Below are 25,783 nucleotides of genomic sequence, written 5' to 3' on the forward strand. Positions count from 1 at the left end.
GGTTTCAACTATTAGTTAGTGATTTGGTTGGGAACAATTGGTTAGTTAATGCTTTATAAGTGTGTTAAGTAATATATAGCGTGTTAGGGTGTTCGGGGACCCTAACTAGCTTAGAAAAATAGAAACAATGCTTCTAGCATTATTTTGGTGTTCCGGGTAATGTCCGGTTGTTCGGTTTGATACTGTACCGTTAAAGTGATATTGTAACATTTTTAATTCCTAACACTTAGGAAAACATTCAGGACCATTTAGTCAATTTTCTGCACAATACTAGTATGTTAACAAACACATGTAAGTATGACACAGAAATCAGAAAGCAGTTAATTAATTCAGCACAATCATCAAGCACTTTAATTAACATTAATGAATGGTACGAAATACATGTAGTTTTGAGGGTTGTCACATTCTCCCCCTGTTAAGAGAATTTCGTCCCGAAATTTTGCACGTGGTTACTGAAGAAGCTAGTTAAGTTGCGTGGTTTTCCTGATTTTCCTGGGGTGTCACATCATCCCCCCGTTGATTTGGAATTTCGTTCCGAAATTCTGCAGTAGCTTCAGCCTCAGTAGTGGTTGTGTTTTTCTTAAACAGCTGGGGGTACTTGAGTTTCATTTGGTCTTCTCATTCCCAGGTATACTCTGGGCCATGACGGGAATCCCAATGAACTCGGACAAGAGGTATTCTGGTACGCTTGAGAATCTTAACATCTCGATCAGTAATTTCTACTAGTTCCTCAACGAATCGTAGCTGGTCCTCGATAGTGAGTTCCTTTAAGGGAAGAATGAGGGTCTCATCTGACAGACACCTCTTCAGATTCGACACATGGAATACGTTGTGAACTCCGCTGAGTTCTTCAGGTAGATTCAACTTGTAGGCGACTTTACCAATTTTCTCAATGATTTCGAATGGTCCGACTTAACGCGGATTGAGCTTGCCTCGTTTGCCAAAACGAACTACACCTTGACTTTGAGTAGCACTCGATCCCCAACCTGGAACTCGAGTGGCTTTCTTCGCTTATCAGCATAGCTTTTCTGACGGTCACGAGCTGCCGCCATTCGTTGTCGTATTTAAGCAATCCTTTCGGTTGTATCTACTACCAGTTCTGGGCCTGTGATTTCACTGTCGCCAACTTCTGCCCAACAGAGAGGTGATCGACACTTCCGTCCGTACAATGCCTCGAACGGAGCGGCCTGGATGCTGGTGTGGTAACTGTTGTTATATGAAAACTCCACTAACGGGAGATGCTTTTCCCAGTCGTTACCATAGTCGATTACTCATGCCCTAAGCATGTCTTCAAGAGTTTGGATGGTGCGTTCAGACTGCCCATCCGTTTGCGGGTGATATGCTGTGCTCATGTCTAGGCGTGAGCCAAAGGACTTGTGCATAGCTTGCCACAGTTCAGAGGTAAAACGCGCATCACGATCAGATATAATAGAGGTTGGCACTCCGTGCCTTGATACCACTTCCTTTAGGTAGACGTCTGCTAGAGTAGAAAACTTATCTGTTTCTTTGATTGCTAGAAAATGTGCAGACTTGGTCAGTCGATCCACGATCACCCAAATGGTATCGTTTCCGCATTGAGATCTGGGCAGGCCAGTAACGAAATCCATGGAAATTTGCTCCCATTTCCATTTAGGTATCTCTGGTAGTTGAAGTAGGCCTGATGGTTTCTGATATTCAGTCTTGACTCTCGCACAAGTCAAACATTTGTTGGCGTAGGTTGCTATGCTGGCTTTCATACCGGGCCACCAGCAGGTAGACTTTAGGTCATGGTACAATTATCCGAACCAGGATGCACTGAATAACGAGACTTATGTGCTCCATCCATCACAAGCTCGCGTAAGTCTCCATAAAGTGGAACCCAGATGCGTTCGTTAACATAGTAGGCGCCGTCTTCTTTTTGTTCTAGCCGCTGTCTCGATCCTCGTAGGGACTCAGCCCTGATGTTTTCTGCTTTCAATGCTTCAACCTGAGCATCGCGAATCTGAGCGGGAAGGTTAGATTGGATGGTAAGCTGTAACGCACGTACACGCTTAGGTGTAGTATCCTTTCGACTAAGAGCATCAGCCACAACATTAGCTTTGCCCGGATGATACTTGATCGCACATTCGTAATTATTCAAGAGCTCGACCCATCGGCGTTGACGCATGTTTAAGTCCTTTTGCTTAAAGATATGCTCGAGACTCCTGTGATCGGTGTAAATGGTGCACTTGGTACCGTACAGGTAATGTCTCCATATCTTAAGTGCGAAAACAACTGCTCCTAATTCCAAGTCATGCGTAGTGTAGTTCCTTTCGTGAACCTTAAGTTGGCGCGATGCATAGGCAATGACCTTGTCACGTTGCATCAACACGCAACCAAGTCCTTGGATGGAAGCGTCGCAGTAAACCACAAAATCATCTGTGCCTTCAGGCAATGAGAGGATAGGCGCGCTACAAAGTCTATCTTTTAAGTGCTGAAAAGCAGACTCGTATGCATCTTCCCAACGATAGTGACACCCTTCTGAGTCAGTGAAGTGAGAGGTTGCGCAATCTTTGAGAAGTCCTTGATAAACCTTCTATAATATCCTGCCAAACCCAAGAATTGGCGGATTTCTGTTGGTGTACGGGGTGCAGGCCAGTTCTTGATTGAGTCAACCTTGGATGGATCAACATGAATCCCATCCTCATTTACCACATGGCCTAGAAAGTGGACTTCGCGAAGCCAAAAGTCACATTTCGAAAACTTGGCATACAACTGCTCTTTTCGAAGAAGTTCCAGAATAAGCCTCAGATGTTGCTCGTGTTCCTCCTGACTCTTAGAATAGATCAGGATGTTGTCGATGAAGACTATGACAAATTTATCCAAGTAACGTTTGCACACTCTGTTCATGAGATCCATGAAAACCGCAGGTGCATTCGTTAATCCGAAAGGCATAACCAGAAACTCGTAATGTCCATAACGAGTTCTGAATGCTGTTTTGGAGACGTCTTGTCACGACCCCTGATCCACCCTGGACAGAATCGGGAGTCGCGAGCAGCCAAGCGGTACCGGTGGTTATTTTTGAAAACATTGCAGCGGAATTTCATCAGGACCGTGAGTTAGGAAAAATATCAGAGTTTAGAAAACACCGGATTTTTATTTATTAAATAGATGGAATAAATCCATGTTTTACAAAGGTAGCTTCTAATAAAAATCACATTTCTTAATTTGCTTTAATTAATAAAATAAGCCACTTCTTGAAGTCTTTCAGTGCCGGATCCAATCCTTACTCCAATCTACTGTAATTACCTGAAACGCGTTTTAAAAAGGTTTTGTCAGCAGGGAAATACTGAGTGAATCATTCAGCTTACTAAAAATGACACATTGGTTATAAATTATAGTATTAAGAGCGATTACAATGTTTCTGATATCAACCAACTACCCACAGTATTTGTCACTCGACTCGTTTCGGTGACTGTGGTCATATCACTGTTGGGTTCGTTCACCCACAAGTGACGTCAATCACTATTAGGTCCGTTCACCTAAAAGTGACGTTTCATGAATTAGGTACGCTCACCTAAACTGATAACACTAGTAATGTGCACAATACCCCACATACCGGCTGTAATTTGGTGATTACAAAGACTTAATCCCTGTAATTATAACTTTGGAAAATAATTTGGAGTATTGTAAAACAGTTGATAAAAAGAGAATGACTCACTTTATAAGCATGCAGGATTGAGTTAACAAGCTTCTTGATTCTACTTCTTCCGATAAATTTAAGCATGCACTTTATTATTCTGGATCTTCTGATGATTTAATAGTTTGTTTGATTGTAAGTGTGTAGTTGGGAGTATTCTTGGTAGTTAAACATATAGTTTAACAGAATGGAATACGTATTTGTGTAAAACCCAAATCAAACCTTAATGGTAGTCACGAGATTCGAACCTTAACGAATTTCACAAAGTGTAGCACTTTGGATTCCGTTTACCGAAATCACAAAGTATAGTACTTTGGCATCCGTTTAACGAACTCTCAAAGTATAGTACTTTGGCATCCGTTTAACGAACTCTCAAAGTATAGCACTTTGGCATCCGTTAGTTGGTTCCTGAATCGATCGGACAGAACATCGCATCGGTGATTATTGGTTAGAACACCAACGTATAGAGAGAAGAATAGAAGAAATGAACAAAGGAAAATGAATCCTAAGCTTCCTATTTATAGGTAGATTTATTCCTTAGGTAGGAAGATTCCTTAACCATTAAGTTTCCTTAACTATTAGGTTTCCTTAACTATTAAGTTTCCTTAACTATTAGGTTTCCTTAACTATTAAGTTTTTTAACTATTAAGTTTCCTTAACTATTAAGTTTGCTTATCTATTTAACTAAATAACTTACTTAGCTTAATTAATCTTGATTAGCTTAATTAATCTTGCTTAGCTTAATTAATCTTGCTTAGCTTAGTTAATCTTAATTAATCTTGATTAACTTAATTAATCTTGATTAATTAATCATACTTAACTAAATTAATAGATTAATTAATCTACTCAGCTAACTTAGCTGCTAAGTTTATTTAACTATTAAGTTTACTTAGCTATTAAGTACTCTAGCAGCTCCTTGCTTACGAGTTCTAATTTCTAGATACAATGGAACTCGTATTAGTGTATTAACTCAATTCAACTTTAACGATAATCATGAGATAAAACCCTCACAACGAATGACAAAGTGTAATCACTAAAACATCCATCGGATTCACAACGAATGACAGAGTATTCCCCGAGTTCGGGTGATACTTAAACATCCTGTCGGAATCACGACTAATAACAAAGGATAGCACTTAAACATCATGTCGGATAGTTTCAGTCGATTGGATAAGGTATCGTACCAGTGAATAGAGTTATTACCCTAATAACGGGCAGAGTTTAGGGATTCAGAGGGTAAAATCCCGAGCTATTATTTACAAAAATAAAAGCTGACGGAAAGAAAAGAATTGAACAGCGATTGAGTTAATACCCGGCATCATAGCAGCACCCTGGTATACTAATTGGAGATTATTTCGGCTATAACTCGACGTATATTTGGAGTTTTTACGTCGTTTTACTTTCTGATTTCGAGTCCCAATGCCTGCTATTTATACACGAAATTTGACATGCTTACGGACCGTAAGCCTAATCCCTTACGGTCCGTAAGGGACACCTAAGGGTCATAGGGTTGCCACGCGTGGGACTAGGCTTGCTGAGTCGACGTCTCCTTAATTTTAAATTTTGACAACGAGTTATAAGGATAATCATCGAGTAGGGAATAACCCCCTGAGTTTTAGGGGCCCTGATCCTGATTCTGATTGTTCTGAAAATTTTAGGGTTTATGCAGAATCACTTAGGTGTCTCACTTAGCGTTTCCTTATTGGATAATTATTATACTAAGTATTAATTTTAGTGAGAGTTGTTACACGTCTTCCTCTCAGACTCTCAGCTGATGGTATCCCGATCTCAAATCAATCTTAGAGTAATAACTCGACCCTTGCAACCGGTCGATTAAGTCATCAATGCGTGGGAGAGGATAACGATTCTTCACGGTCACCTTGTTGAGTTCACGGTAGTCAATACACATTCTGAAGGTACAGTCCTTCTTCTTCACAAATAACACCGGAACTCCCCAAGGCGAAGAGCTAGGACGTATGAAACCCTTTTCCAAGAGTTCTTGCAGTTGCGTGGACAGTTCTTCAAGTTCTGATAGAGCAAGACGATAAGGTGCTCGAGCTATGGGCGCTGCTCCAGGAGCTAGCTCGATTTGAAATTCAACTTGATAATGAGGCGGAAGACCAGGTAATTCCTCAGGAAATACCTCAGGAAAATCACGTACAATAGGTATGTCTTCTATCTTTCTTTCTCCCGAGGATGTATCAGAAACGAGGGCTAGAATAGCAGTGTGGCCCTTTCGCAAACACTTCTGGGCCTTAAGGAAAGAGATGATGCCCACAACAGCACCACTCTTGTCGCCGCGAATTACGAGGGGCTCTTTACCAGTGCGAGGGATGCGGACAATCTTCTCGTTGCAAAGAATTTACGCTTGCTAATGAGATAACCAATCCATCCCAATAATGATGTCAAAACTACCCAGAACGATAGGAATAAGATCGATAGAGAAGGTCTGACCAGCTAGGACGAGGTTACAGACCTTAACTATGTATGTGGCTTCAAGACTTTTACCGTTTGCTATTTCTACTGTGTGTTTGGTGTTCAGAAGCGTTGGAGTGCGCTTAAGCATTCGGCTAACTTTTAGGGACACATAACTAGTATCGGCACCCGAATCAAATAAAACAGTAACAAAGAAGTCATCCAGAAGAAACTTACCCATCACAACGTTGGGATCATTCCTTGCATCACCCTGACCAATCACGAAGGCACGACCTCCGGCGCCATTGCCATTATTGTTACCCCCGGTATTGCCTCCATTGTTGCCTCCATTGTTGTTCCCGTTTCCCTGGTTTTTGTTGTTCTGATTCTGTTTCAGCTGGGGGCAGTTCTTCTTAAAGTGGCCTTCAGCGCCACACTGAAAGCATCCTTTATTGCCCTGCTGTTGCTGCTTCTGGTGGTTCTGTGGAGCTTGTTGTTGTTGGCGATTTTGATTCGCAGGACGTGGGCTCCTGCAATCCTTGGCTTAATTACCCAGCTTGTTACATCTCAGACAATGACCCTTGTGGCACTGCCCGCTATGATGCTTGTTGCACTTGTTGCACTTGGGGTGGTTCCCTCGGTATCCACCCTGTCCATGACTACCAGAAGATTGCTGACTAGGACTCTGGTGGTCATCAGTCTTTCGTTGCTGAGACTGAACTAAAGTAGAACCCTTGCCCGAATTTCCATCCCACTTGCGCTTATTATCATTGGGAGCATCAGAAGTAGTAGCGCTAACACGCTTGGGCAGCCTGTTCTTCTCAACTACCTGATCAGTGAGACGATGAGCCAACCGAATGACTTACTGAATGGTGCCAAGATTAGCTGAGGTCACGTGGCTTTGAATTTCTGGCACCAAACCCTTAAGGTACAGCTCGATACGCTTGATAGGAGGATCCGCCATAGTGGGACACAAGATAGCTAGTTCGTTCGACCTCTTTGTGTAAGCTTCGATCTCAGACCCCGTCATCTTCAAATTGAAAAATTCCACCTCTAGCTTGTGGATGTCGTCACGACTGCAGTACTCTTCCTTGATCAATTCTTTGAAGTCATTCCATGGGGTGGCATTAGCAACCGCCAGCCCTAGCAGTTGAACCTGTGCTTTCCACCAGGTTAACACAGCACCTTCGAGTGTTCCAGTAGCAAATTTCACCCTACGATCTTCAGGGCATTCACACATCTCAAAAACAGATTCGAGTTTCTCGAACCAGTGAAGAAGGCCTACAGCTCCTTCTGTGCCGCTGAAGGTACTAGGTCGGCAATCCATGAAGGTTTTGAATGTGCACACAGGAGGCTGCGCAGGTTGACCTGTTGCGCGAGAATAAAAGACAAGGTTAAGCACAAGAGTCGGTTCGCGAGGGTAGGATCTAAACATCCTAGGATGGGTCGAAATAGCAGGTTATACCTCCTGCTGCAGCTGCTGCGAGTGCCTCAGCAACTCGTTCATTGATCGAAGTCGTCAACTGGGCTTGAGTTAGGTTGATACGTCCTCCGCGTCCGTTCATGATCTTCACAACGAAGCAACATAAGTGAGAAAAGTGTCACGAAAGTGCGTAAGTGTGGGACGACAGTAGAGAGTAAGCACACAAGGTACAAATAGCAATTATCACGTTAACTAATGCACAGAGTGAACTATCTAACCGATAATATAACATAAATCATACCACCTATTGTGTCGAGTCTTGCACATGGAGCGAAGCATCGTTGTGGATCGTTGAGCACTGTACAGGTTATAGTCTTGTTTTGTCAAAAAGCCTTTCCCTTTTTATAACCAAGTTCACTATAACCAATGGCTCTGATACCAATCTGTCACACCCCCAAAATCCACCCTGCGGAGTATCACCGCTTGGAGGCGTGACATGACCAGGATCGAGCCTCCAATCATATTGAACAACATAAATAAGTAAATAAAACCTACATCAGTGTCTATCATCACTGACAGTTTGCCATAGTCCATTAGTACACGCCCGTCCGAACGGCACGGTGTGAGGTTTGTTAAACCTAATAGCGCTATTAACTAATGACCCGCTCGCCATTGGCCTCGGCGATTAAGTCGATATAAGATGAGGGACTGAATGATAGAGTTTTGTCTAATAAGTTTTAAAGTTGTTGTCCTACCCAAGGAGGACGAACGTACGTATTCTACCCAAGGAGAATACGCAGAATTATTATTGGCATCCTACCTATGGAGGATGGCTGTACATATCCTACCCAAGGAGGATATGTAGATTCCGTTTTAATTTCTTTAACCCATTCCCAACCACCGGGAATCCCATGCCTTAGAAAGTGTGTGAACTCACCTCGGTTTGCTCGGTTAGATTAATTACTCAAATAATCAGGAAATCAAGCACGTCCTAATAATGTACAGATAACAATCAGTTTCTCATGCATAACACGTATCCTACGTACGGTTTATCTACTCTTTACTTCTATCACATACCACATAGTTCAAATGTCAAGTTATATCGTTAAGTAACATAATTTTCCCTAAAATAATATAACTATCTCACAAACAAACAAGTATCCACACAAGTGTTCTAATAAAAGATATATATATTTTAAATATATATATTTACCCATTTTTATTTACAAAAACCAACCCCCGACATTTTGTGTTTTATTACACAAATTGCGGCGAGGTTTATATTTGAAACACAAGTTATAAAAGATACTTGTAACGCTTGTTTAGAAAAATATTTTCTAAGTGTTGGAATTTTTGGAAAATTTCGGCAGAGTTTCCTTTGTAAATGGAGGTGTCCATGCTTACTAGCATATCATTTTCTTTTCAAAAATTCATTCAAACAATTCTCAATCAACAATATACAACCTCTACTTACCGAGTTTGCCAAAAACAAGCATAAACTATAAACTCATGAACTTGAAAATTTATAAAAATATGTAGTATCTTACTAGTATACTTAGTAAGTCTTGTTACCTTTTGAAATGTGATTAGTTCTTTAAAAACTTTATTTTTAAAGAGTTTAGGTGTTTACAACTTCCAACCGTATTTTCTAAAAATATTTCTTTGTGAACTTTTCTTATTACACAAGTGTTTCTACACTTGTTTATCTACCAAAAATGTGATTAGTTTTTGTAAGGTCCAATATTTAATGAAACTTATATTTTTCACTTTCTTCTTTTGAAAAACCACTCATGGATCTCCAGATACACATGACTATAACCTACTTTGATCTTTATTTTTCAAGAAATCTCCCATTCATTCAAGTTCATGGTTTATGTGTGGATGATTCCCTCGTCCTACAACATTCTTACTTTCTCATCTTGCTAGATCATGTTTTTAATCATGATCTAGCAAGACCATATGATGATCCATATCAACAACATGAGTAGACAATAACCAACAAGCATCACAACATATGAATATCATGATTTCTTCATCTAACAAGTTTATGTTCATGTCTTCTTCATAAGGTTCATTAGGGTTCTTAATATTTTGATCAAGATACATCATTAACCACTTAAACAAGATGAAAAATACAAGGATCTAAGTTCTTACCACTAGCTCAAGGCTAGGGGAGTTCAAGTGAAGAAATGTGGTGGATAAAAGAAGATGAGAGTGGTCCTTCAACTTCCGAACGCACCCAGCTTCGTTGTATGCACTATAACACCTATGTATGCTCTTAGAATGCTTGAAAGTGATCAAGTGATGGTGGTGGTGGTGCTCTTGGGTTCGGCCGAGATCAAGAAGGGAGGGAGAGAGTTAGGGTGTTGAGGAAGATGATACGAAGATAATGATGGTCTTGTGGTTTAATTTATAAGCCTTCCAACATTTAATTACCTAATAGACAAAATGTCCCCTAAGTACTCTACATATATAATAAACCATTCAAGATAATCAAGGGTGGGTCTCCACCCTTGTAACTGGTTTTTTGGGGGGGGGGGTATAGGGTTGGGTTTCAACTATTAGTTAGTGATTTGGTTGGGAACAATTGGTTAGTTAGTGCTTTATAAGTGTGTTAAGTAATATATAGTGTGTTAGGGTGTTCAGGGACCCTAACTAGCTTAGAAAAATAGAAACAATGCTTCTAGCATTATTTTGGTGTTCCGGGTAATGTCCGGTTGTTCGGTTTGATACTGTTCCGTTAAAGTGCTTAATTAATCCGTAAAGTGTCATATATATATATATTTATATATATATATATTTATATATATATATATATAACATTTTTAATTCCTAACACTTAGGAAAACATTCAGGACCATTTAGTCAATTTTCTGCACATACAAACACATGTAAGTATGACACAGAAATCAGAAAGTAGTTAAGTAATTCAGCACAGTCATCAAGCACTTTAATTAACTTTTAATGAATCGTACGGAATACATGTAGTTTTGAGGGTTGTCACAAAACTAAACCTAATTTAGACACCCTAGTTTTAAATTTATAAAATAAGACTCTCTAAATGTTAGACCACTGGAAGGCAAGTGTACCTATCGTACGTAGTAAAGCCTAATGAAGTCCGAGTATCAAACCCACGAGACACTGACAACGCTAAACTAGACTCTGACTCAAGTAATTACTAAACTGGTTTTAATTTGTGTTTTTATGAATTTTATAATTTTACTAAAGCGAGTAAACAAAAGAATAGAGCAAGAAAGAAATATGGTGAAGTGACGAAAAGCAGACAATAGTGAGAAAGAACTACCCAGGCTTCGAATCTCTATGACGAACCCATGACCTCTAGTCCTGACCAATGGCTAAAGCTCTGAATCTACCGGAGGTGGGACTTCAATGTCCATTATAGTCTCCGGGCTTTATATCTGATAGCTTTGGGTCGCCTTGAATCTCTTCAACTGCTTCGTCATCCTCTTCTTCTCTTCCACCGCTTTCTTCACCCTCCAACGGCGTCTACTTGTCAGTAGGCTCGATGCTATATATCATCTCGTCATTCATGAACCTCACCAAATCATCCGGCTAATATGTAGTATCGAGGATTACCCATCATCGGACAATCTTCATACTGATGCGGTCCACCACAGCCCTGACACTCCGGATCCACTTGCTGAATCCTGCAATTCTCCGCCAATAGCTGTAGTAACACGAGTGCTTGCTCAGAAAAGGCGAGCATGTCGGGAAATCTCTGACCCCTTTCTCTTTTGCCGTTTTTGTTTTCTGAACGAAGCCTGTAATTGTATCCGCAAACTTCGTAACACAGGGAGGGTACCCCGTTCGGACTGGGCAATATTTTATGTAATGGTCGCTTCCACAGATTAAACACATGATATTAAATCTAAACGATCAACAAAAAAAAAAAGAAAAAAAAGAAAGAGAAAAAAAAATATATCTACAAAAAGGACTAGACACACTAACCTACGACTCAATATACAAAAAGACCAATTAAACAAATAAGATCAGTCAAAGCTAATAACGCAATCGCCTAACTGTCCCCGGCAATGGCGTCAAAAACTTGATGTGCTGAATATGGTCTTTAAAAACTAAACCTAATCTAGACACCCTAGTTTTAAATTTATAAACTAAGACTCTCTAAATGCTAGACCACTGATAGGCAAGTGTACCTATCGTACGTAGTAAAGCCTAATGAAGTCCGAGTATCGACCCCACGAGACACTAGCGATGCTAAACTAGACTCTGACTCAACTAATTACTTAACTGGTTTTAATTTATGTTTTTATGAATTTTATAATTTTACTAAAGCGAGTAAACAAAAGAACAGAGCAAGAAAGAAATATGGTGAAGTGACGAAAAGCAGATAACAGTGAGAAAGAACTACCCAGGCTTCGAATCCCTATGACGAACCCATGACCTCTAGTCCTAACCAATGGCTAAAGCTCCGAATCTACCCAAAAAACCTCCCGCTCAGGATGATCCACCAAAATAGAAGATGGAACAAAGTGATGAAGTGCTAATTTGGAAACGACTCGAGCTATCGATAACGAATCCCACGACTATCAAATTAAAAACAACTATGGTGCTAAAATCCTCTGGTCATGAAGCTAAACCTGCTAAATAATTGAAAACCTAGGAAGCCCTAAACGCAAATAAGTAGCCGGATCCGAGCTATCAGTCACCCAAACTACCAAACAACGCCTAGCTAACAACCTAGCAATCCTGACTCGTCCCTAGAGTTGCCAGAAAAGGATGCACACTATAGTCGGTTGATTTTAATTAATTAAGTTGAACTTGAATTATCTCTAATCTTAAGCTGTAGACCGAAAACCTAATAAATTAACGAATCTTGAATGATCTAAATAGTTCCAGACCAGTCTAACAAGATCACCTAACCAAACAACCAATCACAACCAAGACAAGCATACAAATTCATAAACAATCATAAAACAGCAATATGTAAATCATCTCAATTTAATCATTAGTCAAAACCGAATAGTCAAAACATTAAATCATAGTTCATCTATGCCTAGGTAGTTAAAGAAAATTAGCCAAGTATCATAGCCAAGAAAAAGAAACAAATCTGAACCGAGTAGCAAAACATGTTTATAATTTTGTAAAACACAAAGTCTAACAAAACCAAAAATAATAAATTGCAAACCCAAACTTGAATCTTGAATCACGGCTTTGAAACTTGAACCAATCACCTTCTTGTCTTCTCTATCTTTCGCCTCCTATCTACAGCCGCCTCCAAAATTGCCGTCAAAACTCCTTCCTCCTTATGACCAAATATTCTTTATATATGTATGTGGCTCACATGGCCCAATAACTCACCAAAAGTTCACGTAGACATGTGGGCGTATCCACTTTCACGGCCCAATGTGGGCTTGGGTCCCTTTTTCCTTGTCTAATTCATATTCTTTTTTTTTTTGAATGGCCAACGGAACTTTCATTCATAAAAAACAAATACACCAAAGGCTCAGCCAGCAGCTGATCAAAGTTACAGAAACAAAAGGAACAAAGACAGGAAAAAAGGAAATAAAAGTGAAGGAAACAAGTCTTACTCTACAAGATAAAATTGAAATCCCACCATTGTTGTTTTGTGATCGAACTATATTTTGATCGTAGTTTCACACCTTGGAATGACGTATCCTTTATATCCTCAATAATTATCTGGGCCGGTTTCAGTTTGCCTGTGAAAACTTTTTCGTTTCTATTCTTCCACAGAATCCACATCGCCTGAATTGCAATTGTGTGTAACATTTTTCTCCTGTGACTACCCATTTGACCATCCAGTATCGATTGTAATAGTTCCGCTATGCTGCCATTTGTGTTAACCCATCTCGTTTTCGTCCAGTCCTTCACGGCCTCCCATACTCTTGCCGCCAGGTTACAATGCAGCAGAATATGTTCTGCCGATTCATCACCAGCTCCACATATTTTGCAGGAGACTTCCTGCAGATTTACGCCTCTGTCTCTCAGTGCCACGGCTGACGGGATCTTGTTATCCATTGCTCGCCAAACGAAAGCTGCACTGTTACCAGTTGCCCAACTGTTCCAGCAAAACGTACTCGGAGATGAGTTCAAATCCAGGTTACGACCTAAAGAAAGTTTCACATTTTTAACGCTGAATTCTTGATGTTCATAATTCTTCCAGACCCATACATCCCCGACGTGAGACATTTTTTGTTGTTGTAATTGTTCTTTTAGGGACTCCATCTCCTGCTTCTCCACATCCGTGTTCGGGGCTCTAGTCCATTCCCAGTCCCAAAACGTGCCCCCGTTTATATCTTTGTAAACTTCCTTGATCTTTGCTTTCTTTTTTGCTGCTAATACATAGAGGTTTGGATATTGCACCTTCAACGGATCATTACCAATCCACGTATCTACCCAGAATAAAGTTTTAGTCTCATGTATCGATTCCTTTATTTTTTCTTGAATGCAGCACCCACCAGGCCACCAATTGTCAAAGATTCCATTCATTACAACACCTGCATTTATGACCTATTAAAATCATTAATTAGAATGCATTTGATTTCTTTTTTGGTTAGAACCCTAAACCCTAAACCCTAAATCCTAAATAAAAACAATTTCAACTGATTTAGGTGATGACTTCATTTAAAGTGTTATTAATCCGCACATAATTAATCTTTTCAATTAATTTAATGTATTTTCAATACTTCATCTTTCACTCACTTTAATCAAAACACTCCAATTTAGCTTGTTATCTCTCAAAAAATTTAAACTTTTTAAATGAAGCAGAAACGAGTATAATTTAATACAAATCAAGTTTAAAACTACTCAAAAGTACAGGAATATTTATGTAAAAATATGTATAATTTAGACCACATCAACTACTCTTTGTTAAACACTTCTTTTAACTACAAGTCATGAATCCCTTGTCAACAAAACCTATCTATCTCACAGACATTTTTATGCTGCCGTACCTATTTTCACATGTGTTTAAGAAGCTAATGTATGAGGTTGATTAGGATACACTTAGGCGGACATGGGCCTTAGTGACTTAAAATGAACCAAGTCAAGTTTAATTTATGTTCTATTTTTGTTTAAACAAAGACAATGTAATCTTTTAACTTAATAAAACTAAACTTTAAATACCATGTGTTGTGAAACAATAATTCTGTTACGACACTCCCCGACGATTTCTCGCGCTTTGTTTTTTTCTGCGGTCGGGGTGTGACACACATTCAGTGTGTGTTTGACGGGTGGTCCATTGGACAACCCTTTATGATGTTAAAAAGACAAATTATCCCTCATTTAAGTGAGTAATTATCTTGAATTAAATAACTACTGTTGCTTAAGTCTCAGGTGCGGTTTGGCGGCTTAAAGTAGAGAAAAATGCAGCTTTGGAAGGTTTGAAGATGAACGGGTCGTGTGCGGAACAAAAGAAGAAACAAGGCACATGTTTCAGGGGTCCACCGTAAATTACGGTGGCCACCGTAATTTACGGTGGCCCTCAAACTCAGATAATTTCCACCGTAACTCAGACAGTTCCTACCGTAACACTTTGAACATCACCGTAAATTACGGTATCACCGTAATTTACGGTGGAGGATGCGACAGAACCGTAACTGCCATCATTAAGTCAGTTTTATGGTGTCTTTTCACCTATTCTCATCATAGGACGATTTGGGAACTGGCTAGGGGCGAATTTGGCTGTTCTTGCTTGGTTCTAAACAATTTCTAACATTCGGTTTGTGATTTTGGTTCGTATGAACATTAATCCTTTTGTTATGATGTTTGTTCAAGCCATGAGTGGCTAAAATTTTGGTGATCATCCTAGATGTAAGGTTTACTTTTAAAACACTATGTTTGTGCTTGAATTTCTAGAACAATGACTTTGAATGTTTGTTTAAGTTATTGTGGTGTTTGAATGTTTGTTTATAAGGTGTTGAATTTTGTTTGATCATAATCTAAAACCATACGTTCTTGGTGCCGTTGGCAATCGAGATATCATGGGAGGGATTAGGGTTAGATAATTGCCAATTGATCACCGGGTAACAACCTCGCATTTTATAATCTGAGTACTTAGTTCCCTTTTATCACAAATAGATAATCAAACACGAATCATGTCTATGTGATTCTTTCTAGTTGGGCATAAACATTAGTGTGGATTAAAACCTGAAGTCTAGGATGGTCGCTTGTTCCTAATTTGTTTACAAAATACAATCTTTGATTTGCAATTTACTTAGTTAAGATTAGTTCCAAAATCCAAATCAACCAACTCTTGAATTTTAATTTCTGCATTTTAGTTTAATTTTAGTTTAAGTGCAAAGCTATAAAATCACACATTTTCCACATACTCCCTGAGTTCGATACCCACTAAACGCTAGCTAATTAGTTGTTATTGGGATTAAATTTGCGTGTACTACGACTGCACGTCAAATTTTGGCGCCGTTGCCGGGGAGTAGTGCGCAAAGTGTGTTAGTTTAATAGTTTTGTTTTGTTATTTTCGGGTTTACGCTGGTTGTGTTTAGTGTGCAGGTGCTTCAGGTGTATGCATACTAGGGGCTCTCACAGGTCATCACCGCTATCGTTTGATCCGGAAATTGAAAGAACACTAAGGCAAAACAGAGTTTTGGTACGAGAAAGCAAGATCATTGGTTCACCCACTTCACCCATCACACCGAGAAACATCATGGCTGAGTCACAAATTCCACCTACAACGGGTCAAACGACCTCATCCTTTATAGCTACTTCCACTCAACCATCACCAAACACCACTTTACCTAATACCACTGTCGAATTCACACCAACCAGTGTCACTCAACCGATCACTACCCAAGTCGAACCCGCCATTACCTTTAACCCTTCTACCACAATCCCACCATTATCCCACTTTTTCCCCCAACTACGGGTCAATCATCATCTAACTTCATAATTGCACCAAATTCAACTATTGTGCATGCTATGCCCTCTTTTAGACCACAACACCAATCGGGTTTTCAGTACTCGACTCTCCCATTTGGGCAATCTTCGGGAATTCAAGGAGATGGGTATGATGAAGGATATGAGGAGTTTGAAGGTTTTGATGAAGACGAGTATGCTTATGGGGGTGATGGAAATCAAGGAGAATTCGGATACATGCAAGGTCAAATGCAAGTAATGCCAAGTGTTAGTGGAGTACAACAGCAACAACAACTCATACCACAACACATTCGGCCAAGACCACAAGGGCCACAAATGCAACACCCTACACCATTGCAACAAGTTCGACCGCAACACGTACAACCACAATTCCAAAGACCAATTCAACGCCCACAGATGCCACAACAAGAATTTCAACAACCAATTGCATCACAAGGGCATGTACCAAGGCCAATGGGTCCTATTCCTCCAAGGGCTAGGTTCGGTGTACCAAGGAGGCATCTTAGAGAAAATGTGAGGGGCATTGAAGTGCATTTTAGGTCGGTAATCACTCATAATCCTTCACCGGTAGTCATTCCACAATGATCAAGGGAGGACATTTGAAGTGAGGACTAACTCATTGCAAAGCTTGCCAAAATATAAAGGGTTTAGCAACGGAGGAGCCTTACTTTCATTTGGAGGCTTATGATTCGATTTGCAACACTATTGGGAGTCAAGGATTCTCAGCCGATGATATTAAATTGGTACTATTCCAATTTTCTTTGGAAGACAAGGCGAAAAAGTGGTTCTACACATTACCTTCAGCATCTATATATACATGGGGGGAAATGCAACAAACCTTTTTGGATGAATTTTACACTGCTCAAAAGACGAATGATGCTAGAAAAGGGTTGAGGAGTTTCCAACAACAACATGGTGAAATGTTTCATGAGGCTTTTGAGCGTTTCAATATGATGATCAAAAATTGCCCTCACCATGGAATTGAATTTTGGGAATTAATGAATGCTTTTCACGAGGAGTTGAGTGCTGAAGATGCCCGTGATTTAATGTCTATCACCGGTGGGACTTTTGGTACAAATTACGAGAATGATGATTGGGAGTTTTTGGAGAGCATGGCAACTACATCAAAAAGAAAAGCTCAAGCATCGAGGAGAGCACGACCGGCCATTGCCCGATCTCAAGTGCACGCAATAGATGACGGTAATGTTCAAACCACTAATCAAATTTATGATGTTTGTGCATTGTGTAATGAAATAGGTCATGCGGCTGAAAATTGCCAAGGAATGGTGGAAGGGCAATATGAAGAAGTTCATGTCGTTCAAGGTCAAGGAGGGGGTGGTAGAAATTATAACAACATGAATTCTAATACTTACCACCCCGGGTTGAGGAACCACCCAAATTTTCGGTACCGGAATCCCTCAAATCAGTCTAACCCGAATTTTCAAGGTAGCCAAGGTAATTTTGGTTCGCGTCAACCTTATAACAATCAAAGTGGGTATAGAGGTGGCAACAATCAAGGCTATCAAAGGCAGTACCAAACAGGTCAAGAACAAGGGGGGTTGTCGGGTGGAAATGAAATGATGGATATGTTGAAGAGTATGCAAGCGGAAATGCAAAAGAGAAACCAACTTGACGAAGTCCGAATGCAAAAAAGATGAAGTTCGTGACAAGACCATCCAATCACTAACAACCCAAATGGGTCAATTGGCAACCGATGTGGCGGAATTGAAGAAGGGAAAAGGTCAACTTCCTAGCGACACCAAGGTAAACCCTTCAAATGGTTCGTCACGAGGTAATGTTAATATTAATCATGTTAGTGTCTTGAGAAGTGGAAAAGAGTTTAAAGCCAATTTGTCACCCGAATTGGTTGAGGGGGTGGTTGAGGATATCACGGGTATTGAAAGTGATGAGGAAGTTTCACTGGTAAAATCAAAAGAATCAAATGTTAACAAACCGGGCGTGGGTGAAAATGAAAAAAAATGAAAAAGTTGAGGGTGAACCGAGTAAAGTCCCGTTTCCATCGGCTTTACTTGACCCGGGAAAGAAAAATTTTATTGCACCAAGAGGTCCCCAAAAAGAAGAGTTGTGGGATATGTTTAAACAAGTTAAAATTAATCTCCCACTCCTTGATGCAATAAAACAAGTACCCGCCTATGCGAAATTTTTAAAAGAGTTATATACACAAAAAAGGCAAAACAAGAAGAAAGTGCCTAAGCGGGTGCACTTAACCGGGCAAGTGAGTGCGGTTTTGAATGGGAAGCTTCCTCCTAAGCTCCAAGATCCGGGTACGCCATTAATTAACATTCAAGTGGGTAATTTTCAAATGGCAAAGGCGTTACTAGATCTTGGAGCCGGGGTTAGCATTTTACCGGGGGTTTATATGACAAGTATGATTTTGGCCCGTTAGCAAGGGTAGAGACAACGGTTGTTTTGGCCGATTTGTTTCATAAGTTACCCCAGGGGATGGTCCAAAACATAATTGTTAAAATTGATGAGTTTTATTACCCGGTCGACTTTCTAGTCTTGGACTACTCGTCCGCGGACCCAAACAACAACAAAACATAATTTTGGGTCGGCCATTTTTGAGCACCGCACATGCTATTATCGATTGTAGATTCGGTACAGTCGATATGACTTTTGGAAATCGAAAAATGCGTTTGAATGTTTTTACTAACAATTCTAATGCTAATGGTATTGATGAGTGTTTTATGGCAGATATAGTTAAAGGATGCAACCCGCATGAGTATGAGGAGGATGGTATGGATATTTGTTTGTGTGATTTTTCTGAACAGGTTCATGCTTATGCGCTACGGGTTGAAGAAGAGAATCAAGATGCTATGGCCTTGAGGGAAGGTCGGCCGCCATGGACTCACCAATTTGAAAATTTGCCGACGGAGATCAATTCGGGGACTAAACCGTCATTGGAAGAGCCGCCAAGGTTGGAGCTCAAAGACTTGCCGAGCCACTTGAAATATGCGTTTTTAGGGGATAATGACACTTTGCCGGTCATTATTGCCTCTAATTTGGAGTTGGCACAAGAGCAAGCCTTATTGGAGGTTTTGAAAGACAACAAGGGAGCTATAGGATGGACGATTGCCGATCTTAAAGGAATTAGTCCATCAATCGTCATGCACAAGATCATTACCACCGAAGATGCAAAGCCGACACGAGAAGCTCAAAGGCGATTGAATCCGAACCTACGGGAGGTAGTTAAAAAGGAGGTAATTAAATGGTTGGATGCGGGAATTATCTATCCGATTTCGGATAGTGCTTGGGTGAGTCCCACCCAAGTTGTGCCTATGAAGGCCGGCATTCAAGTAGTCAATGACGAAAATGGTGAAGAAATTGCCACCCGACCGTTTACCGGGTGGCGTGTATGTATTGACTACCGAAAATTGAATGCCGCCACTTCTAAGGACCATTTCCCGTTACCTTTTATTGGCCAAATCATTGAAAAATTGTCGGGTCAAAAATATTACTGCTTTTTGGATGGGTATTCGGGGTACAATCAAATCACAATACACCCGGATAACCAACACAAGACCACCTTCACTTGTCCATATGGCACCTTCGCCTTTCGGCGAATGCCATTTGGCTTGTGTAATGCTCCGGCCACTTTCCAACGATGTATGATGAGTATCTTCTCGGACATGGTTGAGGAGTCGCTTGAAGTGTTTATGGATGACTTTTCAATCTTTGGCACTAGTTTTGAATCTTGTCTCAACGAATTACAAAAAGTTTTAAAAAGGTGCGTTGAGAAAAATTTAGTGCTAAGTTGGGAGAAAAGTCATTTCATGGTGCAAGAGGGCATTGTGTTGGGTCACGTAATTTCTGAAAGGGGGATGGAGGTGGATAAGGCAAAAATACGGGTAATAGCATCTTTGCCACCTCCGAAAAATGTTAAGGGTGTAAGGTCATCTTGGGGGACGCTGGTTTTTATAGACGTTTCATAAAAGGTTTTAGTGTCATTACCAAACCTTTGTGCAACTTGTTATTAAAAGATGTCTCATTTGAGTTTACTAATGAGTGTATGCAAGCTTTCACTGTTTTGAAGGAACATTTGGTCAAAGCTCCCATTTTGCAACCACCGGATTGGTCAAATCCGTTCGAGATCGTGTGTGACGCAAGCGACACTACTACTGGTGCAGTTTTGGGTCAACGGGTTGACAAGAAACCGGTGGTGATTTACTATGCAAGCAAAACGTTATCTGAAGCGCAACTGAATTACACCACAACCGAGAAGGAATTACTAGCGGTGGTGTATGCTTTAGATAAGTTTCGCTCGTATATTTTGGGGGAGCAAGGTGGTGGTATATTCGGACCATAGTGCGGTCCGTTACTTGATGGAGAAAAAGGACGCAAAGCCTCGTTTAATTCGGTGGGTGTTGTTGTTGCAGGAATTTGATTTAGAAATCCGAGACAAAAAGGGAAGTGAGAATGTAGTGGCAGATCACTTGTCTCGGATTCCGGTTGAAGGGATTGAGGATGTTAGTGAAATAAACGAAAGTTTTCCCGATGAGCAACTCCTAGCCGTATCCACCTTTGTTGCACCGTGGTACGCTCATTACGTAAATTATTTGGCCACGGGTGCCATCCCAAGTCATTGGACCAAGAAGCGACGACAACAATTTATGGTCCAAGTGAAGCAATACATTTGGGATGAACCGGATCTCTTCAAGATTGGACCGGATCAAGTCATTAGGAGGTGTGTGCCCGAAACAGAAGTATTGGAAATTTTGACCCATGCTCATTCATCCGCATGTGGGGGTCATTTTAGCGGGCACAAAACGGGTTACCGGGTTCTTTCATGTGGGTTTTATTGGCCCACCATTTTCAAGGATGCATGTGAGTTCGCGAGAAATTGCATAAATTGCCAAAAGATGGGAAGCATATCGAAAAGGGAAGAGATGCCATTACAACCAATCTTGGTTGTAGAGATATTTGATGTTTGGGGCATTGACTTTATGGGCCCTTTTCTGAATTCGAACGACTTTCTATACATTTTGGTGGCGGTTGATTATGTCTCTAAGTGAATTGAAGCCATTGCAACACGCACAAATGACCATTCGGTTGTTTGCAAATTTGTTCAATCCAACATCTTCGCCCGGTTCGGCATTCCGAGAGTTATCATAAGTGACGGAGGTTCGCATTTCAAGAACTTTAATTTCGGGAAATTGTTGAAGAGATATAGTGTGAATCACCGGATCGCCACACCCTACCATCCGCAAACGAGTGGACAAGTCGAAGTGTCCAACCGTCAAATCAAGGAAATTCTCATGAAGACGGTAAGAACGGATAGGAAGGATTGGTCGAGTAAATTGGATGATGCATTATGGGCATACCGAACGGCCTTCAAGACTCCGATTGGCACAACACCTTATCGGATGGTGTATGGAAAGGGTTGTCATTTGCCAATGGAGTTAGCGCTTCGGGCTTATTGGGCGATCACTACAGTTAATGCGGATTACAACGAAGCGGGGAAGATGAGAAAGCTACAATTGTGTGAAATTGAAGAGCTTAGAGATGAGGCTTATGAATGTGCATCGGCTTATAAAGATAAGCTCAAGAAAGTACATGATGCGAAGTTGAGGAAGAAAACCTTTGAAGTGGGTCAAAAGGTTTGGTTATATAATTCAAGACTCAAGATGTTCGCAGGTAAGCTTAAAAGCAAATGGATGGGCCCGTATGTCGTTCGGCGAGTTGGAAGGTTTGGTGATGTAGATATCCAAGACGAGCAAACGCTAAAACAACAAACGGTGAACGGTCACCGGTTGAAACTGTACTTGGAGGGGAACGACATAAACACTTTGGAGCTTGATAAAGTGGGCTACATTCTACGCCCGGTCGATGAGGAACAACCATAAGAGGCCCAGGTTTGGTAGTGTAAATAGTAGCATTTGTCTTATTTTGTTTTGTATAGTTTGTGCGATTACCGTATTTCCTTGAGATCCGTGTTTGAAACAAGTGTGGGGATATTCGGGTCCCGAATTTCTCTAACATTGTGTTGAGGACAACACAGAACTTTTGAGGGGGTAAGGTGGTTTTTACTTGTTTTTGAAAAATTTTAAAAACACAAAAAAAAAATCGAAAAAACTGAAAAAAAAAGTATAAAAAAACACATGTAAAATAACATTTTTAATCGAACCAGAAACGCCCAGGTGCCACCGTAATTTACGGTGGCACCGTAACTTACGGTGGCCATAAAAAAATATTGGGGCTTTACGGCAATTGGCTACTGATTTACGGTAAGAACATTGTTCCAGGTTCCACCGTAAGTTACGGTGATACCGTAAATTACGGTAGACCTGGAAATCAGATGGGTCCGTCCAGTTCCGGCGTTTCACATAAAAAAAAATAATCACAAACATTAATTCCGAAAATTAACCCCAACCATTCATTCTTCCTTCACTTTTCTCATCAATCTCTCTCTTCCATCATTTTCCAAACCCCACAAGAACTTCAACTCTTCTTCAACCTTCAATCACCCATATCTCTCTCAATTTTCAACCAAATCAAGTGAAATCGGAGTCTATCTTGGCTAATTTTTCACGCACTTTCTGATTTTGAGAAGAAATTGGTGAAAAAACAAAGTTTTCGGGCTCGGATTCCAAACCCTAGTTCCGAAAATTTTAGGGGTTTTTTAAGTTTTTGTTTCACAAGTGTGTTAGCATCTCCAAAACCAAGGTACGAAAGTTTATTTGTTATATTTTGATGCTACATTGTGAAAAAGTAAGGTTATTTAGGTTATTTGCCCATACCCACTTGCTTGTTCTTAGATATAGTTATGATATTGGTTATTTGAACATGGTTATGGTTGTAGATGTGGGATTTGTGATGAAAGTAGTGAACCTTTGGGATGCTCTACATTGTAGAGACACCATGCCCGATTTTTGAAAAATTCTTGATAAATTTTTGGTTCACTAACATCTACAACCATGGTAACAAGCAAGTGTGGGGATATTGTGAGAGAAGACTAATGTTTGCATTTGGTTGTGTTGTTTGCTTTATGTGTGTAGGAAAATGGTTAAGACCAAAGAGAAAGCGGGATCTAGTTCTTCTTCATCATCAAACGGAAAGGGCAAACAGCCGGAACAACAACCACGGAAAAGACAATACATGGGTCGAATCGATGAAAGTGAAAGTGGAAGTGGGGAAGAAATGGAGTTGGACCCGGCTGAAAAGCCGACATGGGACTCGGGTCCTTTGGATGAACAGCCGGAGCATTAGCAGCCAACGTTATATCATGACCGTATGAATAAATTGAAGAATAAGGCAGCGGCTTTTATATGTGAAAGGGAAGTCCGGGAAATTGAGTTTGGTCAATTCGAGGTGTTTGACAAGTTCCGGGCTCTAGGTTGGGAGTCGGCACTTAAATGTTTTGACAAAGATAAAAGCAATTTGTTTATCACCGAGATACAAGAGTTGATGGCGACTCTTAAATGCAACACATATGAAAAGCCATCACAAATGAAGTTAGTTGGTGAAGTGCAAGGGATTCCAGTGGAGATGTCTTTTGACACGTTGAAGAAACTCGGGAAATATGATAGTCTTCCGGATTCCTACACTTGAGGATCTTTTGCTAAAGCCGGAAAGGCACCCGCGGTGGAACGATATATTAGCAACGTTATTTTTGCCGGGTACTTATCATGGAATCTTGTATCGGAAAAATTTGAGAATCGAAGCGAAATTGTTGTTGGCAATTTGTCTGTTGAATGTCATACCGCGAAGAGGGGACAAGGAACAAGTAAGGTACCCCGAAGTACCCGTTCTCTACTCGCTACTCACTGAGGGTCCACGCTTCCCAATTCGTTATCTGATCATGAACCATCTATGGATCTGTCGAAACAAGTTTGGAAGAGATATAATCCCATATTGTCAGATCATTACAGGGTTATTGAAGCAACAAAGGCACTTACATCAGAAGATAGAGGAGCAACTAAAAGACATCAGCCTTTTACTCTTGACAAGTTGGGGATTGGTTGGACTTACACGCAGTCGGAGCGGTACCATAAGCTTAAGTCGGAAGGGGCAGAGATGGAGAGCGTTAAAAGCGGGTGCTAGAGATCTTTTACCGGGTGAAGAGGATGAACCCGAGAGTGAGGCGGAGATCCCGAGTGGGGATGAAGATTATGTAGGGTAACCACAAGGTGGTGTGAATTTGAATGTGGGGCAAGGGGGCCCGGGTGGAGGATATTGGTGGTGTTGTCTATGACTATACGGAGCGTTCTTATGTGCCCGGGTGGGCTTATGAAGGTACCATGCAAGAGGTGATAGCAAATCAACGTCCTCCGGCTTCCGTTTTTGAAACTTGGTTGGGTCCGGAGCGGGCGTTATATGATCAAAATACAATGATGAGTGCAAGCATAGAGCGGTCCTTGAAACAAAGCTTTGATCGTAATGAGGCGTGGAATCGCACCTTTGCATATTCCCAAGAAGTGGAAATGAAAAATCGGTACCACGACGATCAAGAGAGAAGATTGCATGCAGACTGGCACGCCGGGCGGCAAGTGGTTGTGGATCCACACCATGTGGATTATGCCTCTCTACCACCTTATGATGGTAGTGTGTCGTATCCGACTCCACAGCTTCACCACTCACAATGGATCGACCCGAGGCAGCAAGAAGGAGCTCAACAACAACAAGGAGGGAGTAGTAGCGGCTCATTTGCGTTTGGAGAATGGAACGACATGATGTCTTCCATTTTTGGGCTGCCGGGACCACGCTATTATTAGTCAGGTTGTGTTCTTCCTTTGTATATTTTGTGCATATTTGTTAATTTGTTTTGTTTTGTTTATGGTTGGGTGGTTGGGTGGTGTTAGTTGTTATGATGTGTTTGGGTTGGTGCTACTCGGTGGTGTGTTGGTGTTAAAAAGAAGAAAAATATATAAAAATTATAAAATGAAAAATCTAAAAAGAAATTTGGGGTTTGAGTGTGTAAGCGATTGTTGATGTTGAGAGAGGTTTAGTGATCAAAGCCTCCTAAAACCATACATTGGGGTCAATGTATCCCAAGTGTGGGGATGGGGGGTAATTTTTGAAGATTTTGAAAAAATTTGAGTCAAGCAAACCATTGTTAAAATTTGAACACCCTAGATTAACCCCAAATGATGCACCGGCAACCCTTGATACCCTTTTCATTCTCGGTGAGAGTTGAAACCACCTTGTACATAAATAATGCTTATCGTTGATGAGAGTGGCAACGGGTGGGGGTGCATTAGAACTTGTGCTTGAATGCGGTTTGAGTCCTTAGTTGAATGTGAATGTGAAAAGGATAAGGGCAATTAGGTAGCTTCGTCTTGGTGTGAGCGAGTGTGGGATTTGGGGGGTTGGACCTCATAAGTTATATATATGAGCATGGTTGCGAGAGGGGCGGGGGATTGGACATGTAGTAA

The 25,783-nt window shown here is 40.7% G+C and overlaps 2 protein-coding genes and 1 non-coding gene across 3 annotated transcripts; 1 reads left to right on the top strand and 2 right to left on the bottom strand.

The window, feature by feature from the left end:
- Positions 1 to 13,067: 13,067 nt before the first annotated feature.
- On the bottom strand, positions 13,068 to 13,985 carry LOC110875222. The gene has a single exon (XM_022123418.1). The coding sequence runs from the start codon at positions 13,983 to 13,985 to the stop codon at positions 13,068 to 13,070; it is 918 nt and encodes a 305-aa protein (XP_021979110.1).
- A 3,282-nt stretch (positions 13,986 to 17,267) lies between these two features.
- Positions 17,268 to 17,373, bottom strand: LOC118490801. Its single transcript, XR_004890026.1, has one exon. It is a non-coding gene; the product is annotated as a small nucleolar RNA R71 (small nucleolar RNA).
- A 4,432-nt stretch (positions 17,374 to 21,805) lies between these two features.
- LOC110875223 lies at positions 21,806 to 22,255 on the top strand. Its single transcript, XM_022123419.1, has one exon. The coding sequence runs from the start codon at positions 21,806 to 21,808 to the stop codon at positions 22,253 to 22,255; it is 450 nt and encodes a 149-aa protein (XP_021979111.1).
- The last annotated feature ends 3,528 nt before the right edge of the window (positions 22,256 to 25,783 follow it).

Source organism: Helianthus annuus, chromosome 3 (genome assembly GCF_002127325.2).
Source record: "Helianthus annuus cultivar XRQ/B chromosome 3, HanXRQr2.0-SUNRISE, whole genome shotgun sequence".
Lineage (NCBI taxonomy): Eukaryota > Viridiplantae > Streptophyta > Magnoliopsida > Asterales > Asteraceae > Helianthus > Helianthus annuus.